Consider the following 13,230-nt stretch of genomic DNA (forward strand, 5'->3'; position numbering starts at 1 on the left):
CCCCAGATCTATAACTGACACAATGTTTTTCTGTCTCCACTATAAACTATGACATATTGCTGCCATTTAGGAATATATTATTCAACAGTCCTCGGAAAAGCACTTTGGAATCTTTAGCTGTATATTTTTATGAAATTACAAGTTATTTGCTATCTTGAAATCGGGAATTTCTATTTCTCCCCTCTCCATACCCAAATACAACATGCCACATTTTAAATTTCATCTTAGTATTTACTTTTTTTCCTTCAACATGGAATTTGGAAGGGAATACTTAAAAGTCCTTAAATCGAGGCAAAAGATTCATTTAGAACAATCATTTGGCCTTCTTGTAGGGCACAGTGCCACTCCTTCCCTTGACCCTGGGCTGCCCAGGCTTCATGCTTATCTTTAATTACACACATGCTTACCTCTAAATACAATGCCTCCGACCCCCAAAAAGTTAGTTGCTACAGGAAAAGAATGAATTCTTCTTGGTAGGGTGCTTAAAAATGCTAACTAAGAAATACAAACCAAAGCATCCTACCTGCTCATATCAGTATCTAATGAAAGGACACAAACTCCAAGGACCAGACCTAACAACTGGAATCAATGTAACGAATTACAATCAACTGTTTGATAAAACTTCCATCCTTTGTTTTCTACCTGAACATTAAATATAATCTTGTTCCCTCTAGAAAGAAGAAAGGCACTCAAATTAACACAGTATGTTTAGCTATTTTTTAAAAGACATAGTGTGACAAGAATTTTCAGGGTTGATTTTTTTCCTGCCCACTACCTTCATGCCCCTGAATTTACCTATGCCTTCTTGTGCCTCCACGTACACCTCCATTCAATAGGAGCACACTGAGAGTACATGTAGGCACGGGGAGGTGGCAGCACGCCAAGTACCAGGGTCTGCACGGTTCTGTTTGAGACATTTACTCAGAAGACACAAGTTAATAATGCTGTTCAAATTTTCTAGAATATTTTAAATACTTTAAAGTTCTAAAATATAATTTTCTAGTAACAAAATAACTGTAAGCTTACAAAAAACTTTCTGCAAAAAAAAGAATATATGTTATTCCTTTTTTTAACTAAATCTTTAGTATCTTCTATAATTAAGAGGGACTAAGAGATTACACTGTTGTACAGCAAGAGGCAGTTGTACTCCTAAATTATATTTAGCCCATGCCAGATACCATATTGTGCTACAGAAAATTATTACTTTTAATTTGTTCTCAACAATATTAAAAGTTCTCCTTATATAATAAGCATGAATTGACACTACCTGAATACGTGAAAATCACACAAAGTCTACCACCATATACGCTTTCCTATCAACTGCCACAGAAAAGTCCAGGAACTTTTGTTTTCCTATCTTGTGTCACATAAGCCCTCATCTGAATATTTAAATAGCTCTGGGTGACAACTTGTATAGGTTTTATCCTATTAACAATGAAGTCCTGAATTTAATTAGAACCGTACCACAGGAGTAAGGGATATGATTTAGAGTCTGAGCCCAGGGTTTCCAAAGAGGGAATAGAAAATGCTAAAACCTAGAAAAGAAAAAAGGGATATTAACAGGTAACTAATCCTAAAATTTAAAAAAAATGACTTATATAGGTTTAAGAAATACCTAAAAGGTCCACAATTCAAGCTGGGGAGGAGAAAAGGAGAAGCATAAAATGACTATCCAGGCACAAATACAGATCACCAAGTCTTTGAAATCAAAGAATTTCTTCAAATGCCCCAGTGTCTCTGGCTCTGTTGGCAAGATCTGTCCTCTAATATTATAAATGAACAGAAAGTAGTGTTCTTAATGCAAACGAGCTTCGTTCTGTGAATTTTTAATATATATTTAAAGTACAGTTATTTCATAATTATAGAGCTGCATTTCTTGGCTGGGATTTAATGAGCTTAAACAAGGTAGTTAAATGAAGAAAAAAATCTAAACTACCTTACTGTGTATGTAAAAGCTCACCTGAAGTATCATGAATCGAGAATCTATCATTCATTCACAATCCATTGCTCTAATCTGTTAATTTCTCAATCATAACTCATTCTATGCATTACTCATGATCAATCTTTCCCTTCGTCAAACAGTTAATCATTTATTAATTTGATAAATATTTAATGAGTCCTCACAATTTGCAAGGCACACAGTATAATGTGGGAACACCATATTAACAAAATAGGTGTACTTAAAAAAAGGTGGGATGAGGGAGGAAGGTGGTGGTGGAGGTATTTACAGATCTTATTGCTTTTGGCTTGTCGGTAGTATTCTTGATCCACAGGAAGGTACCATAGCCTACTATTCTCCCAATGGAAGTTTGATGAAATGTGTGTCAGTCCAAACTATCTTTTTGACAATGACTTATTTATAAGAAAAAAAAAAAAAAAAAGACTGACAAGTCCCTGAAAATAGACACACCTTTCCACTGCATAAACTCATCCAGAGATGTTACCACACTCCAGCTAATGAGTGTAGATGTCAACCATTTAGAGAAAAACACAACCAGATAGGGCAATACTAGGTTCTTCTGTGAATGAACACTTGAAAAATGCAAATTTTAGAAATAAAGTAGCACATAAAAGTCACAAACAGTAAATATCCTTTAGATATTTGTATTTTTACTCCCTACTCAAAACGTTATTAGGAAGACAAGAGACCAAGGTATCTTATAGGACTGCATGGCTTCATAAAGGGGTGGATTAAGGGCCTTAAAACACATGAAGACAGATCACATCAAAGGTGGAGGCTATAAAAAGGTGGGGCCGCGATCAAACTGAGCTGATGTTTTATAGGGTCTTGTCTCTACTCCTGTCCTGACACTCTCACATCAAAGCATAAGAAGCCCTAGTACTTGGGATACTCAGACTGATGTGTGGAAAAAAGGTAAACTGAGTGAGGCCAGGATTTGACAGCATGTATTTAGGGGAATGGGCTGACTCTCATGCCCTCTCTGTGTGGTCTCCCCACCATGCCCTGCAGGTGCTGAAAATCACAAACTAATGGTTTTATCCATAGAGGTCTAGGTAGACCTTGAGGTATTTGATTCAAAATATGCTTTGTCCACAAAGGGCCACAGAATTATGTTCAAAATGATAGTTATTTTCTTACCTAAATACTATGAAAACTATAAAAGGTTAATTTTGCCCCAAGAGAGAAAAGCAGGTTCTGTCTACCAAGACGCAGGCTGAACAATTTTTCTGGTGTTCTTAAGTCTTACCAGACAGTTTGCTACTCATCAAAATCATGATGCACAAAAAGAACTCATTCTTCTCCTAAACTTAAGGCAGTGTGCCTCTCTCAAGCCCAGGGTTTCCATAATAGAAGACAGGAGAGGTCTGCCTTTCCCTAGGTCTGTCCCCTCACCCTACAGGTGACCTAGTGAGGAAAAAGGAGAGCAAGCAAAGTACGGCGGTCACACTTACTTAGGCCACTAGTACATTCCGCACACATATAGGACAATAGGCAGTTTCTGTCATTAGGGGAACTTTTAGAGGGGCAGTTCATTTTAGTATTTTGTGTGTGTGTGTGTGTGTGTGTGTGTGTATGTGTGTTTAATGGGGTATGAAACTCACTGGAAAGAGGACAGAGAGTATGTTCAGTACACATCCTCAAAATAAGACAATTAAGGAAAAACATACAAAAGTGAAAGTGTCAAAAAATATGGAATGGATTGGGAAAATAAAGAAAAGGATATGTGGAGAGGAAATAACAAACATAGACCATTTACATGGGGGAAAATATATTAAGAAAGTAAACATTACCAGGCCCTTTTCCCACCCTGCCTCACAGACCTGAAAAACCCAGCCCTTATTATTAAAAAGATAAGATATAGCTGTGAGGTGGCTACTTTGGTACCTCATCCCTGATAAGTTTAATATCAAAGTCTTTAAGTTGTTTTTTGTTTTTTTTTTTAAAACAAAGGTTGAAGAACTAATCTTCAAAAGCTATTCTCTCCTCTGGCATTTACCAGCAAACTTTTAACAATCACTTCATAAAAATTTTGTAGTTTAAGTGTATCCTCAGGAACTTAAATTTTTAAAAAGAAAGATTTTTATGGATACATTTCCATGCATATTTTCCCCACTTTTCATGGCGAATTTAAAAGGGAAATAAGTAGTAGGAACTAAAAATGACATTTCAGGTTTAAACAACAAATGATGTTTATATGGGCTAACTTGAGTGTTTTTGGCCTGTACCAAATTTGAGGTAAAAAGAATCTATCAAAACTAGTAATAAAAATAATTTCCCAGTCCTGTAATTACATAAACTCTTATAATTCATTTTTCTTTTAAAATAACCATTTTAAAATGGATTACACATTAGAAGCATGTTTTTATATAAATTCCAATACTTCTGACTTTGGTTACATTGGTCAATAACTTGAATAGAGAAAGAGAAATGATTTATATTTTCACAAATCCATCTATCTGGCCACTTGATTTTCAAAACAAATTAGATATGAGTAATTTTGAGCTTGTATTATTCTAAAGCCGAACAACATAAATTTTTAATTAAAAACAAACAAACAAACAAAAACCCAGCCTATGCAGCAACTGCACCGAGTGGGGTAGACGTGTCTGTGAACCAGTCAGGAGAACCAAATGAGAAGAAGCTACACGTATAGAAACATAAAGGATGAGAAGTTAAGAAAAAAAAAATTAAGACTCACTGTTTAGCAGGAAGAAACTACACAGTTATTTTATCCCCAAAGGAATGCCAGTTCTTAACAAAATAAATAAATGAAACATTTACTACGGACTTTTAACCTAAAGATGAAGACCACATCATAGCAAACAGTTCATGCAACTATGTAAGGAAGAAAGGAAAGCAATATTGCACTAAAAGGGTGACCTCGCAGAACTAATCTACCTCTTTCACTGACTCAACGCAACCAGCCATTTCCTGTAGGCATTGGCAAACCTGGCCTGCTCTACATTCCGGCAGGTGGACAATACTTGATCGATGAACCTATGCTCCATTTCCAGGCCCCGGGAGTCAGGAGCTGGGGTCCGCTTCAGGCGTTTGGTTTCCTGGGAATAGCCTTGCTTGCTACAGTCATTCAGCCCATCCACCTCCATGGCCTGAGACATGTGTGGGCCTGCTGGGATGAGGTGCAAGTCACTCAGAGTCCCCCCAGGGCTGTCTGCAGGTGACAACTGGGTCACACTGTGAGGAAACCTACCACTTAAGTGATGCTGAAGGTAGAAAATGTGCCGCCTGGGAAAGAGGAGGGGGAGAAAGGGAACACAGAGAAGAAAAATCATTATCGTGAAGTCAAGCTTTTCAGGGGAGAAAAAAAACACAATAGTAATAAGTTGATAATTTCAAAACATATAGTGCTCAGTTTGCTGCCCCCCCTCAGCGACCAGAGTTACCTGGAGGCAGGGAGGAGGAACAATTACCTAAGTCTCTGCATATTTAGACCAGAGTCTTACAAGCCCAGATTACTGGACTGTTTGTGAGAAAGAATCCTACATATGACCCCAAAGGGTTTTGGGGTTTTGTTTTTTTTTTTTGACCCCAAAGGATTTTTACACCATTGACTGAGATGATGCTAATCACTTGGAATTGTTACTCTTTGTAACCACAATACAAAATGAGAAATAGGTCTTAGCCCAATTTCTGCTATTAAAAAACAAAACAGCAGCAAAAATTAACTTCACTGATATCCTAAACAGAAGTGATTTAGGAACAAGGGGATTAAACAGCTCATCCAAAGGCTTTTAGTCCATGGCCTCTATCTTCTGTATTTTCTTTAGTAAGAACATGTATTATCTAAAAACCAACTGACCTTTTCCTAAAACCCACCACTACAGTCTCATTAAATAAATGAATGAGATTATTTATTTATTAGGGATGTGCCGGGCTCTGAGCAAAGCATGTAAAAGGCACAGCTCTTGCACTTCCTCTAAGGAGAGCAGTTCTCCTGCCCTTAGGCCCCTCCAGAATTATTTGATTTTGTCTGTTTGCTTGAAGATTTTATTTATTTGACAGACAGAGAGACAGCGAGAGAGGGAATACAAGCAGGGGGAGCGGGAACAAACTCCCCCTGAGCAGGGATACTGATGTGGGGCTCCATCCTAGGACCCTGAGATCATGACCTGAGCCAAGGGCAGATGCTTAACAACTGAGGAGTTATTTGTTAACAGTGAAGATCTATGTGTCTAATCTGCAAAAATTCTGACTCAGTGGGGGTGCACATCTCCTGTTCACAACTGGTAAACTACATAGATTCTAGGTTGTTCTATCTCATTATTTATATTAGCAACTCTAAGCCCTTGAAAGAGAATTCTGTTCATTTTCCCAGCATATTCTGGAGTAAACAGGGGGCATATGATTTACCTATTTTATAGAGGATAAAACTTAAAGAACAGATAAGGTGCCTCAGTGCAATGAATGAAGAGCCAGAAACTGGCCTGTATAATATAGAGGTCATCTAAACTGTCACTTCTCCCCATGCCTCACCCCAAATTTCAATTAATCTTTATAGAAGACTTCTGCTAATAGCTATCTCTTAACACAAATATAATTTTTAAATTTTCTCAGCCTTGCTACTGATGCACCTAAATATAGAATAGCAACAGAAATCTATTAACGCCAAAACAATATGGAAGTTAAGATCTTCTCTCTAGAAAATGTAGAGGAAGAGTGTCTTATTTTTACGAGAAAAATATTTTTCATGAAGGTGCCAAAGAGGGGAGTCTTCCATCTTCTAAATACAAGCAGCAGCTGAACGCATCTCCTCAAAGAGCCTACAAGATAGACTAGACTGGCAAAAGGGGGGCAAATCTCAGCAACTCTAAAAATATAAAAACATACAAATACTTAAAATGCCTACCTCCTGCCTGGCACAGCAAGTCCTTTGTTTATAAACAGAATCCTCTAGTCTGAAATAGAATCCATATTTATAGAGACGGAGATGCCTCAAAAAAGAACCAATCAGGGGGTTCCCACACCTGGACTTCATCCCAGTATGACAGTTATTTTGAGGTCAAATGTACTCAGAACCCACATTATGAGGTTGTTCATTTCTTTCACTGCTTCCTCATAATCCTGCCCTGTGTGTCAAGAGCTTATACTTAAGGAAACTTAATTTGCAGACTATCAATAAGCTTAACTATTCTCAAGGCCTAATCAATGGTCTACATCCGACTCTGCATCAAATTTACCTGTTAAGTTTTTTTGGTTTTTGTTTTTTTAAAGACTAGATGGCAGTGTTCCATCCCAGATAGATAGATAGATAGATAGATCTATATCTATATAAGAATCTCCAAGGAAAGAGTTGAGAAACTTCTGTTCACAGTTTGAAAGTAACAGAGGCTACTCTGTTGGACAGTCAAGCTTGAATAGCCCCAACATAAACATTAGGCAGAGATCTGCATGAGGAACCTCATATTGAAGATCACGAGGAAGAAGGATGGTAGCATAAACTCCTCTGAATTCATGCAAAGCTCCACGATCAGTTACCTACCACCTGAGCAGGCAGGCGGAAGACAGAAGACCTTCTACAGCTCTCATGAACTCAAGCAGTTCCATGCAGAAAATAGATTTTCCGTCCTCTTACCTGTGACACCAAAGGGTTTCATGTCCTGGGTAGGAATCAATAAGATCAGTGCTGAATTCAACTTCTTCTTCTAGAAGACGGGGAAGATTTATCCTCGCTTCCTCTGTTGAAGCTGCTGCTTCTTCATCTTTTAGAAGAGCTGGCTCACTTCTCAAAGGGTTTTGCTCCAATACAGAACCATCTATCACAGTTTGGCTAATCAAAGACTTTAACAAAAACTGGCGGTAGTGAAATCCACTGTGGTCTGAAACATGCATGGATGCCCAGTGTTTAGTAGAAGAGAGTTCATCAAGAAGAATCTTGTAGGAAGAAAAAAGAGAAGTGAGAAGAGGAACTGCCAAAGGAATTTCTCCATTAATGCTTTGCATTTCTCTTTGATTTGTTCCTTGTGTTTTTTGGTAACATTGTTTCTATCAATACTTTGTATACAATGTCCAACACAGTGGTGTCAGTCAGTGTAAGCTCAGTAAAGGCTAGTTTCCCCTTTCCCTAATAAAGTTGTAAGACGTGTGTATGTATATACACACACACACAGACATACACAATTTAAGGACTTATTTTTCATTCTTTCTCTGGACCTTGATCAATCACATTCTGATTGGCACATACATAGAAAAACTATTCTAAAATAATGATGAACATTAGGGTGTTTATTTACAAGAATGCTGATGTTGAGAGAAAATATAAACTCAAAGGTTACTTTGATGAACTTTAATATTTAATGAACATTATAATATCTAACTTATTATTTGTCAAACAACTGATTTATTGTATTATTTGTTCTTCACTGTAAGTGCCATGAGGGCAGAGACGGTCAGTTTTGTTCACTATTAACTCTGAGGGCTTAGTACAAAAATATGATGCATTAGTAACAGGAATTTTCAAGAGCGCATGATTTTCACTATTCATCTCAAACTCAATTAACATCAATGATAAATGATTTTTTTTTTAAGTAGAGGAGACAAAATTCAGCAGCGAATTAAGTCTTTGTATTATCAATCCTGCAAACTAAGCAACTTCAAATGGAATGATTAAAAAGAAAAGCAGCAGTTATGAAAAAATAAATTATTTGGCAGTGTCTTGGACAAGCAGCAAATGCAAATGGATTCTGATCAGCAAAAGCTATATTGAGGGCCTCCCATATGCCATTAGAGGACTTTCAGACCAGTTAAGTAAAAAAGACATATACTTGCCAGCAGTGAATAATACAAACAGCACAAAGCCCAAGTGCTCCTCCTCTATCTGCTTTTCAAGGGTCCCAGGCAATGCCTTCTCTCATACCGAGAGTCCTCTCCATTCCTCACGGTTCCTTTCTTCCCTAGAAGAAATCTCTCCCTCTCCTGAACCTCCATGGTTCCTGTGTGCTCTACTATACATATAGAATGTCTGCACATCTTTTCATCCCCACTAAATTCTGTAAGTTGTTGAAGATATTTATTCATTCCTAATTAATGCTTCCAACATTCTATACTCAATGGCATCAGAGTGAACACATAAGTATTTTATGAATGAATCAACGATTGAACTGAACAATTTGATGAATTAAGTGACTAGTAGAGAGGAACAAGATTACTCCCAGCAAAGGACAGTTGATATATATCAGTGAAATGCTTTAAGCCTCTCCTTTAAATTCTAATGAGTTTATTCAAAGCCAAATAGGTTTGTTCCAGAGCTAGTGAATCTCTGAGAAAGGGCAAACAAGACTGTTCATTTGATTAAAATGGTGAGCAAAACAGCACCAGATAAACTTCCACCTTAGAAAAATATATACTAACCCTGAGGTTATTACATCTTTGAAGAATTAACCTGCAGGATATTTAGGCAGTAATACATCAGCTTTTTAATTCTGGTTTGGTAGGGTTTCTTAATAGAGATTGAAAAGAGTACAAAACTGTTTCAAAGGAATTTACGTAACATGAAAAACCTTTAGATTATTTCTTATTGCGTGTTCCTATATGTAAAATTTTCAATTATTTTAATTTCGAGACAAAAAAAGCACATATATGATAAATTTTCAATATAAATGTAATTCCTTTAAAAATTTTCTCAGACTTTTTAAGAGAAAAATTCACTATATTCTTTGCCCTTCCTATATTTAAGAGGCATACTAAATGAGAAAAGAAACTTCAACAGGAATTTTGGGGCATTTTTTTTTTTACTAAAATCAAAAGGCGCAGAGATGTAAACAATATTGTTTCCCAACATTTTCTTAGCTATTCTTGAAGTTTTATTCTTCCTAATTTACTTTAGAACCAGTTTTTGAAGTTGAAAAATAAACTGGTGGTTTTCAGTATCTATACAGACTTGTGCAGCCATCACTGCTGTCTCTTTTCAGAACATTTTCATCACCTCCCACATTCCTATTAGGAGTCCTATTAAGGGTCCCCTAAATCTCCATTCCCTTCAGCCACTAATGTGCTCTGCCTATTCTGAATGTCATATAAATGAAATTATAGAAGATGGGCATTCTCAACCTGGCTTCTTGCCATCAGCATGTTTTTAAGGTTCATCCACATATCAGGACTTTGTTCCTTTTTATGACTGAATAACATCCCATTGTAAGGATATACCACACTGCATTTATCTACTCCTCAGATATTGGACGTTTGAGTTGTTACTTGTTTTGGCTATTATAAATTATGCTGTTACAAACACTGCTGTAACGAGTTTTCCATTCTGTGGGATATATACCTGCGAGTAGAACTGCAAGGTCATATGTGGTAATTCTAGTTTTAATTTTTTGAGGAAATACCAAACCGCTTTCCACAGCGGCTGCATCATTTCACATTCCTACCAGCATGTATAAGGGTCCCAGTTTCTCCACAAGCTTGTCAGCACTTTTAACTTGTTTTTCATTTCAGCCATCCTACTTGGTATGAAATGATATCTCACTGTGGTTCTGATTTGCATTTCCCTGATGGCTAATGATGCTGAACATCTTTTCATGTCTTTACTGGCCATCTGTATGTCTTTTTTTTTGCAGAAATGGCCCTGTGTGCTTTCTCAGGTGACATATCATTATCAACTTTTAATTGGCTGGTAGTAATAAATTCTGTTCAACTTTTGAGTTTTTCCTCTCACCCCACCCTCACAAATGAGGCTATTTTAAAATTTACTTAAATAAATATCTACCTAAAACACACACTCACCACAGAAAATAAAACAGAAAATAAAAAACTCGTAATTTCATCCTCTAGCACTGCTCACAATTCTTTATTCTCTCTCTCTTTTTTTTTTTTTACTAGAAAATGAATACGTGTATATATTATGGAAACACAAGCCAATATATCTGTAATAGCACTGTGTGTGTGTATATATGTTAAGCAGTTACAATATGCCAAGCACTGCTCCAAACACTAAGATCTCATTCAAAGCTAATAATATATTAAAAAATTATATTAGGGCCATCTCATATTTAGTTTTAAAGATTCTTATCCTATACTGAACTTTTTCATTATTTTATTTTTTTAAAATTTTATTTATTTATTTAACAGACAGAGATTACAAGTAGACAGAGAGGCAGGCACAGAGAGAAAGGAGGAAGCAGGCTCCCTGCTAAGCAGAGAGCCCGATTCAGGGCTCGATCCCAGGACCCTGAGATCATGACCTGAGCCGAAGGCAGAGGCTTTAACCCACTGAGCCACCCAGGCGCCCCTGAACTTTTTCTTTAAATACTCTTCCAAGGGGGCGCCTGGGTGGCTCGGTGGGTTAAAGCCTCTGCCTTCGGCTCAGGTCATGATCCCAGGGTCCTGGGATCGAGCCCCACATCGGGCTCTCTGCCCGGCAGGGAGCCTGCTTCCTCCTCTCTCTCTCTGCCTGCCTCTTTGCCTACTTGTGATCTCTGTCTGTCAAATAAATAAATAAAATCTTAAAAAAAAAAATACTCTTCCAAAATATAATTTTTAGTAACAATAAAATATTCCAATACGTGGTGAACTGCAATGTAACTGATCTGTTATTATTGGAGGGTTAGACTGGTTCTACTTTTCCACTATTATAACTAGCATTTCTATATATCAAACTTTCATATTTAATAGCCTGTGTTTATTGAACACTTAGTACGAGCACTTCTGATGGCCACTTTACGTGGATTTTCCATTTAATTCACATCACTCAGTAAGGTAGGAATTTTCTTTCACCTGTCCCATTTTACTGATGAAGAAACTAAAAGTTAGTGAGGTTAAGAAATTTCTCCAAGGCCACAAACCAAAATGGTGGTATAGTCAGGATTCAAATTAGGTCTGTCTGACCAATGAGTGGAGCCTTTAATTACTACACCACCATACTGTACCTCCCGGTATTTCTTTAGGATGAATTCCCATAAGCAGAAATCCTAGATGAGAAAGAACACAACTTTTTTTGTAGAGTCAGATAAATGCTGCCATTCTGTCCTTCAGTAAGATCCCACCAATTTCTACGATGCTTGCTTTCATAGCCTTATCAATGCTGTATACCAGCACTTTAAAAAAAATTTTCTTGGGGGGTGCCTGGGTAGCTCAGTCAGTTAAATGTCTGCCTTGGGCTAAGGTCATGACCTTGGGGTCCTGGGATTGAGCCCCACATCAGGCTCTCTGCTCAGTGGGGAGTCTGCTTCTCCCCCTCTCTCTGCCCCTTCCCCCAGCTTGTGCTGTCTCTTTCTCAAATAAATAAAATCTTAAAAAAAAAAATCATTTAAAATTTCCCAAGTAAAAAGATGCCAGCTCATTTTATATGTACTTTTAAGCTGCTTTAGACCCGTGGTACTTCTGTGATGACTGCCTCTAACAGACAAAGCACAGGAGGGCATAATCTCCTAGCTGGGCCCAGTGGCTTCTAAGAACAGAAAGAGGATTGTGCAAATTCAGCATTCTTCACTGAGACAGCTGCAGTGGCAGGGGGAAAGGAAGAGTATGGAGCTCAACCAAGGGCAGGGCACAGCCGGTGGACAACATGTGAGCCTAGCAGTGGACTCAGGCTGCTGAATCAACACACCACTAATGAGTTGTTATCTTCAACATCAGATAGCTGCAAAAAAACAAGAATTTCACTTTACCCCCGTGTTCTTGATTTTAAGGGAATGCCACTTTAAAGGGTCCACATCAAGGCAGGCAGGTCTCCAAAGACCGTTCAGCTCACCTGGACTCTGCCTTTCTCTTTATACTCAGTCCCCATGCACCTTCCCAGCCCCTACACACTATCAAGTTGTGGAGTTGAGATGACCAGACTCCGTAAGAACTCCCCTATCTCCCACATCCCGCCAGATGACTTGAACTTGTTCCTCCGGATTCCTGACAATGTAGCAGCCTTCCTTCTGGCAGCTGTTTCCAATGAGCCCAGCCTAGATGAGAAGCCATTTCTGTGCTCCCACTGTCCCCTGTGCTTCCCTCAGCTCCTGCAAGGGTCAAAGTGCTTTGTGAGTGCTGGTATCCACTTCCTCAACTAGATTTTCAATTTGTTGAGAGCAATCTCACTGTCATTATGCCACACCCAGCATATAAGGCATTGTCTGGGAATGAAAGGGTTTCAGTACTTTTTCATGAATAAATTACATTGAGTTGATCGAGCAAACTGGGAGTCAGTTTTACCTAAACCTTCTATCTGTGAGGCACAGAGAAAGGAACTAAAATACAGTAAGCCTCTATTAGGTGCCCAGTACTTTACACACATGAACTCAAATTGTCAGAATAATCCACTG

At 37.9% G+C, this 13,230-nt stretch overlaps 1 protein-coding gene across 2 annotated transcripts in view; it reads right to left on the reverse strand.

Moving 5' to 3' along the window:
* PTAR1 (protein prenyltransferase alpha subunit repeat containing 1) overlaps positions 1 to 13,230 on the reverse strand; it is a 61,490-nt gene that overhangs the window by 13,901 nt on the left and 34,359 nt on the right. Inside the window, exons 6-7 of one of the 2 annotated variants that reach the window (XR_007122135.1) lie at positions 7,557 to 7,855; positions 5,175 to 5,209 (exon numbers count right to left, since the gene is read on the reverse strand). Coding sequence is in view for 1 of the 2 variants with exons in the window: in XM_047698777.1 (XP_047554733.1) it covers positions 4,867 to 5,209; positions 7,557 to 7,855 (642 nt within the window). In the remaining variant the exon portion in view is untranslated. Of the gene's footprint in view, positions 1 to 1,594; positions 5,210 to 7,556; positions 7,856 to 13,230 lie in introns of those variants that run through there. The other variant, XM_047698777.1, reaches the window with a different exon arrangement.

Source organism: Lutra lutra, chromosome 13, assembly GCF_902655055.1.
Source record: "Lutra lutra chromosome 13, mLutLut1.2, whole genome shotgun sequence".
NCBI classification, from domain to species: Eukaryota; Metazoa; Chordata; class Mammalia; order Carnivora; family Mustelidae; genus Lutra; species Lutra lutra.